The 7,447-nt window shown below is 44.4% G+C and overlaps 1 protein-coding gene across 1 annotated transcript in view; it reads left to right on the top strand.

The window, feature by feature from the left end:
* The first annotated feature begins 4,534 nt into the window (after positions 1-4,534).
* LOC121921833 (zinc finger protein 569-like) overlaps positions 4,535-7,447 on the top strand; it is a 13,631-nt gene continuing 10,718 nt past the window's right edge. The window contains exons 1-2 of the mRNA XM_042450437.1: positions 4,535-4,666; positions 5,363-5,461. Of these exons, the coding sequence (XP_042306371.1) occupies positions 5,426-5,461 (36 nt within the window). The 5' untranslated portion in view covers positions 4,535-4,666; positions 5,363-5,425. The remainder of the gene's footprint in view (positions 4,667-5,362; positions 5,462-7,447) is intronic.

Here is a 7,447-nt window from a genome sequence, read left to right on the forward strand (position 1 = left end):
ATCTAGTCCCCTATATATTCCTTCAGGGCAGAAGAAGCTGGACCTGATGGCCCTTGGGGGTCCCTTCAATCTATAGGACTTTATGTATTGCTGCACGGTAGAAGAAGGGGCTGGACTGGATGGCCCTTGGGGGGTCCCTTCAAAAAAGGGAAAAGAGAGGATCCCAACAGTTATCGTCCAGTTAGTCTGACATCAATACCAGGAAAGATTCTAGAGCAGATCATTAAACAGATGTTTATTACACTATACTCTTAACGTGCTACTATTCCACTTTGACTCCTCTAGCTGCCTCCTGTTGCATTCTGGGATTTGCAGTTTTAAGGAGGGGTATTTAGAATTCTCAGGCTGGCCTAGATGGCCCTTGGGGGTACCTTCCCTCACTAGGCCCCTATGTATTCCTTCAGGGTAGAAGAAGGGGCTGGACTGGATAGTCCTTGGGGTCCCTTCCCTCTCTAGGCCCCTATGTATTCCTGCGTGGCAGAAGAACGGCCTGGACTTTATGTCCCTTGGGGGTCCCTTCCATCTCTAGGACTCTATGTATTCCTGCATGGCAGAAGAACGGACTGGACTTTATGTCCCTTGGGGTTCCCTTCCATCTCTAGGACTCTATGTATTCCTGCATGGCAGAAGGAGGGGCTGGACTGGATCCAATCCAAGCCCTTTATTATTCCATGCAGGAGCTCTCCCTCGAAGCCCAAGCGGACTCTGCTGAAAGACCTCCAAGGGAGGAGACCCCCCCCCCAAAACCCCGAGGCAGTGCTGCATGGACCCTGCTGTGGCTCCCTTTGCAGAAGACAGCCTCCAGAGGCGGAAAGTAGAAAATCAAACTGAAGGAAATGAAAGAATTCCCATAAGAATTGAATGGAAGGATTCTTCTTTTGCAGATGATGAATGTTTTTTAAATGCTCTTTTGTTCTCCTTCTTAATCCGCCTTTCTGCAAAAGGGATCTCCAGGGCTCGACCGGTTTCCAAGCTGGCCATGCTGCAGCTCAGCTTGGCGTCGGGAGTCATCTCTGCATCCCTTGGCCAGGGGCTCGAACCGGCGACCTGCTGCTGGCCATTTGGCAGCTCAGCATCCCCGACCGTTGCAGAGCTCCTCCTCGCAGTCTTATCCTCTCTGTTGCGGCTCCCTGTGACGTCACTTGGAACACGTGCTCCAGGCCTTGCTCTCCGCCGCCCTCTTCTGGCTGCACTCCAGCTCTGCACCCTCCTCAGACACAAAAGGAAAACACCAGCAAAGAGGCAAAGGAAAAGAGGCCAAATTCAAAACAAAACATGACATTCACAGCAAAACAAAAAGACACCCATTAAAAGTCTAAAATAAAAAATAACATCAGATCAAAAGAAAAGTAAGAAAATTAGAAAGACATTTTAAAAACTCAAAAATCAGAGCATCAGGGCTTTCCATCTACAGGACCCTATGTATTCCTGCATGGCAGAAGAAGGGGCTGGACTGGATGGCCCTTGGAATTCCCTTCCATCTACAGGACCCTATGTATTCCTGCAGGGCAGAAGAAGGGGGTGGACTGGATGGCCCTTGGGATTCCCTTCCATCTCTAGGACTCTCTGTATTCCTGCATAGCAGAAGAAGGGGCTGGACTGGATGGCCCTTGGGGATCCCTTCCATCTACAGGACCCTATGTATTCCTGCATGGCAGAAGAAGGGGCTGGACTGGATGGCCCTTGGGGTTCCCTTCCATCTCTAGGACTCTCTGTATTCTTGCATGGCAGAAGAAGGGGCTGGACTGGATGGCCCTTGGGGTTCCCTTACATCTCTAGGACTCTCTGTATTCCTGCATGGCAGAAGAAGGGGTTGGACTGGATGGCCCTTGGGGGTTGCTTCCCTCTCTAGGCCCCCATGTATTCCTTCAGGGCAGACGAAGGGAATGGATTGGATGGCCCTTGGGGAGCCCAACTGTTACATGGAATTGGTTGACCGGACGAACCCAAAGGGTGCTCAACAATGGCTCCTTTTCTCCTTTGCATACCTCCAAAGAGACCAGAAGCAGCTTTATTTTGGCAGTCTGTAACAGGCCAAAGTAACAGAAATGGTTAAACTTTTCACTCTAATAAGGCAGTTTGACACCACTTTTGACAAGCTATGGCTCCATCTTACAGAATCCTGGGATCAGTAGTTTTGCAAGGCATCCCCAGCACTCCATGGCAAAGAAGGTTAAAGACCTTATAAAACTACAAAACCCAGGATTTCATAGGATGGAGCTGCAGCACTTCAAGTGGTGTCAAACTGCATTATTCCTGCAGTGCAGATGCACAATAATGCAGTTTGACACCACTTTTAACTGCCAAGCCTCCATCCTACAGAATCCTGTGATCTGTAGTTTTGTGAGGAACATCACCAGCACTCTTTGGCAAAGGAGGCTAAAGACCAGAGTTGCCAATTTCCGGGGAATTCCCTGGAATCCAGGGAATTTAATTAATTTCTTTCTGGGGATTTTGACTGATTAATAATAATAAATATTGGGGAATTCTGGGGGTTTTGGTTAAACATTCTGGGGAATATCTTCGAGGCTTGTTGGCAACACTGCTAAAGACCTTGTAAAATCCCAGAATTCCACAGGATGGAACTAGAGCACTTAAAAGTGGTGTCAAACTGTGTTATTTCTATAGCATAGATACACCCTGAGAAGTCTAAAAAGCCCTCCACCAAACTAGAAATCGCAGGTTTCCATAGGATGGAGCTACAGCACTTAAAAGTGGTGTCAAACTGTATTATTCCTACAGTGTAGATGCACCCTTGGTTGACCTCTTTTCCCAGCTGGTTTCCCTGTTCAGAAATGGCTCTTCATGTGGGAGCCAGGCATACTCATCCACTCCCTGCTTTTACCTCCTTCAGGATGTTTTAAGAGCCTTGCTTCATGCTGCTTTTTTTAGCAATGAAGTCCTGGGTAGTGTTTCCAAAGCACCCCTTTCAATGTTGCACCGCTTCCCTTCAATGCTTGTGTTTTATTGGCCAAAAGCTGGCATGCCACTTCCTACCATGTCACTGAAGCCAAGCCAAGGTGCTGGCATGACAAACCCAAGCCCATCCAATCTATTGTAGGAGCAAGTGGATGAGTGGCAATTATACTTTTGTGTACATTTTTCAGTATACTAGACATTGCACCACTGTACTGGACACAAAGAGCTAGACAGTTAAGGTAGAAGATAAGAAGAAAATGCATTTGAGAAGTGTTGCTGGAGAAGAATGCTGAGGATCCCATGGACAGCCAAAAAGACAAAGGAAGGTCAAAGCTGAAAGTGCAAAGGCAGGATTAATGTGGACCATAAAGAAAACAAAAATAATAACCACAGAAGAAATAGGTGTTTATTACATGAAGGAGACCAGGAGTTTATCTGAATATCCCAGAAAAATAACCGAATTATGTGGAACGATTTCACATGATGTTGCACAAAACCTGCCATTAAGGTAGTCACAAAGAAGCATTAACACACATCTTTTTATTTTGGGATTTCAACCGCAATGCATTTCCGATATCACTTTATATGCGCAATTGCGTATGTGAATCATTTGCACAGTTACTTGCCATTTTCGCTTTATTCACGGGATGCTTTAAATGCACTTAATCTCTCTTTAATGCCAAAATTAGCCCCAGTGTGATAAACTACATACATAAAATCAGTTTAGGAATTTATCACACAGGGAAAATCAGAGGGTTAAACTCATTCTCCCTAGAAAGTTGTGCACTCGCTGTGAAGATTTTCACACGACGTTGCGATTAAAGAGGATTTATCCTGGGACTAACTGTGATAAACTCCCTAGAGAATGAGGAAATCGGAACAGTAAGAGTTCCTGTACTTTCATCCAAATATTGACCACAATGGAGACTGCAGTCAAGAAATCAGAAGAAGATAAGAAATTGGAAGGGCAGCTATGAAAGAACTAGACAAGATCCTAGAGTGTAAAGATACACAGCCCAACGCTAAAGTTAGCATTGTTCAAGGCAAGGTATTCCCTGTTGTTGGAGGTTTTTAAACAGAGGCTGGATATCCATCTGTCAGGGATGCTTTGATTGAGAGTTCCTGCATGGCAGAATGGGGTTGGATTGGATGGCCCTTGCGGTCTCTTCCAACTCTATGATTCTATTTTTTTGTGTTAACTCAAGTAACTGGGGTTGCATCAGCACTGCAGAAATAATGCAGTATGACACTGCGTTGGACTATGGATGTGGAGACCAGGGTTCGAATCACAGCTCAGCCATGGAAACCCATTGGGTGGCCTTGGGCAAGTCACACTCTCTCAGCTTCAAGGGAAGGCCATGGCAAACCTCCTCTGAAGAAACTTCCCAAGAAAACCCCATGATAGGGTCCCAATAAGGTGGTCATAAGTTGGAAACCACATGAAGGGCCACAAGAACAACAACAGTAGCAACAACAACAACTGCCCTCCATTTCAAGGGCTTCTTTTTCACTTCCAGTGAGGTTGTTTCCCCAGAGCAGCACGGAAGGCTTTTGCGGTTGCACTGCCAGTTCTCGGGTTTGGCTTTAGTCACGTGACAAGAAGCAGAATGGCCGGCCGCTTTAAGAGCTAAGCGGGCCGAAGAAAGACTAGCGGTGTCACATGCAAAAGGTTCCCTCTGGAAACATGACCCCAGGTCTCTTGTGACCTCAAATCCTCTCCTTCTTGAAAGGCAAAGGTGGAGAACGGGTGAGAACTGCAGGTTTTGGGCTGAGAATGTAAAAATACAGAGGCAGCAGCAAGGAAGGGATGGGGGAGGCAGGGAATCTGCTGAAAGGAGTGCAAAAATAAGTGGGAAGGGGGTTGAGTGAGTGTTTTCCAGTGGATCTGAAAAAGGATTTTAAGACTCCCAGTTATCTAACAAAAGGAGCAACAACTGTAAATACTAAGTGATGGAATGACAGCTTGTTGTAACCAGGAATGGATTTGTGTGTGTAGAAAAAGACTGTGGGCTTAACCCAGTTTGGGTCATTCATTTACTAAGGTGCATCTACATTGTAGAAATAATGCAGTTTTGACACCTCTTTATGTAATAATAAATAATAATAAAAACTTTATTTGTATACCGCCTTTCCGCAATGATCTTTAACTGCCCTGGCTCCATCCTGCAGAATCCAAGGATTTGTAGTTTGGTGAGGCATCACCAACATCCCTTGGCAGAGAAGGCTAAAGACTTTTAGCTAGACTACTCTGTGACCCAAGTTACTTTCTGCCTTCACAAAACAAACACATTTTTAATTTTTTAAAAAATCAGAACAGTTAAAACAGCTCAGTTGTAACGTAACCTAACTTTCCGATCATCCATTTTAGTCCTGTCTCGCCTCGCTTGATATGGTTTTGACTGCACCTCCATGTGATCTAACAATGTTTCTGTCACTTTTCCAGCTTTCACAGCCAGGAGGGAGAAAGAAATCATCTGGCTTTACCCCGATCCAATGTCTGTAGGAAATGGAACCATTGGCTATAGTAGCAGAGCTGTCTCAGGTATGTAGATGGGGTGACACTAATCCAGATGGGCACAAAGTGGAGTTTAGTGCATTGGTCTCTATTTTCCATTTCACTACAAAGGAATCTAGTGTTTAAGGTGCAAAATTAGAGTAATAGAATCATAGAGTTGGAAGAGAGTTCAAGGACCATCCAGTCCAACCCCCTTCTGCCATGCAGGAACACACAATCAAAGCACCCCTGTCAGATGGCCAGGGCCAAGGTCTGTTTAAAGACCTCCAAAGAAGGAGACTCCACCACTCTCCGAGGGAGTTTGTTCCACTGTCAAACAGCTCTTACAGTCAGGAAGTTCCTCCTGATGTTGAGGTGGAATCTCTTTTCCTGCAGCTTGCATCCATTCCTCCAGGTCCTATTTTCTGGAGCAGCAGAAAACAAGCTTGCTTCATCCTCAGTATGGCATCCCTTCAAATATTTTAAAAGGGCTATCATGTTCCCCCTCAACCTTCTCATCCCCAGTCTAAACATACCTAGCTCTCTAGGTCGTTCCTCATAGGGTGTGGTTTCCAGACCCTTCACCATTTTGGTGGCCCTCCTCTGGACACTCTCCAAGTTGTCAACATTCTTTTTTGAATTGTGGTGCCCAGAGCTGGACACAATATTCCAGGTGGGGCCTGACCAAAGCAGAATAGAGTGGCACTGTTACTTCCCTTGATCTAGACACTATACGTACTTCTATTGATACACCCTAGAATTGCATTGGTTTTTATAGCTGCTGCATCATGCTGTTGGTTCATGTTCATCTTGTAATCTACTAGGACTCCTAGATTCCTTTCACATGGCCTGTTGTCAAACCAGGTGTCCCCCATCCTGTATTTATACATTTCATTTTTTCTGCCTAAGTACAGTACCTTATATTTCTCCCCGTTGAAGTTCCTTTTTTGTCTTGGAGGGGGAAGATAAAGACAAGGAGGGTGCTTGGAGCCTCTGCTTGAGGGAAGAGGAGGAGTAGAGCTATTTCCTTATAAAATGTTAAAATATGTATATCCATGAATGTGTGGACAAAAATACACACACTAAACAAACAAAATCTTTTTATTCATATATAGTCAGCCTTCCATATATCCACAGATTTCAGCATCCATGGCTTGAAAGTATTTTAAATATATTCAGATTCCAAAAGGCAAACCTTGATTTTGCTATTTTATATAAACGACACCATTTCACTACACCATTTGTAATTAATGGGACTTGAGCATCCACGGACTTGGGTTATCCATGGGGGGTCATGGAACCAAACCCCAGCAGATACCAATAGACCACTGTACAATATCAAGCGGTGTGTGTCTGGGAGATGTGGTTGAAACATTAAAACTTTCCTCATCTCTGGCCATTTTGAAGGTGGCTTATATGGCTGAAAGATATACAAACAGGACTAGCCCAAGAAGAAATTACTCTTTGGGTTGCCAGATTTTGATGAAGGCTTGATAGTTAGAAAAACATATGAGAGAACTGTGGAACTCCCTTCCTCTCTCTCCTTCTTGTCCTTCTGTTTGCAAGTGAAGACTTGTTTTTATTCCAACAGGCCTTGGGGAGCTGACCATTTATAAGTAAAAGTCTTTTAAGAGCGGCTGTAAAGTTTTTAATTCTTGTCTTTTTTAATTGTTTAAATCCTGTGGGTAGCTGAAATATGTTTAATAAAAACTTTTTTGTATATTTTAGCCATATGTCTGTTTATCTGTTTCAGTTTTTGGATGAAGCCCAAAGGGGTGTCCATCACAGAGATCCACCAAGTTGCAGAAGCCCACAGCAACCAAGATCCTTAGTGCAGATAGCCCTCCATATCCACCAATTTTTTTATTCATGGATTCAAGCATTTTTTTATCCATGGATTCAAATGTTCAAAAGATACGTAAATTACAAAAAGCAAACCTTGATCTTGATATTTTATATAATAGACACCATTTTACAGTGGCCTGTTACAGACAGCCAAAATAAAGCTGCTTCGAGTCACAGTGGAGGTACAGT

The sequence above is a fragment of the Sceloporus undulatus genome, chromosome 2, assembly GCF_019175285.1.
Source record: "Sceloporus undulatus isolate JIND9_A2432 ecotype Alabama chromosome 2, SceUnd_v1.1, whole genome shotgun sequence".
NCBI classification, from domain to species: domain Eukaryota; kingdom Metazoa; phylum Chordata; class Lepidosauria; order Squamata; family Phrynosomatidae; genus Sceloporus; species Sceloporus undulatus.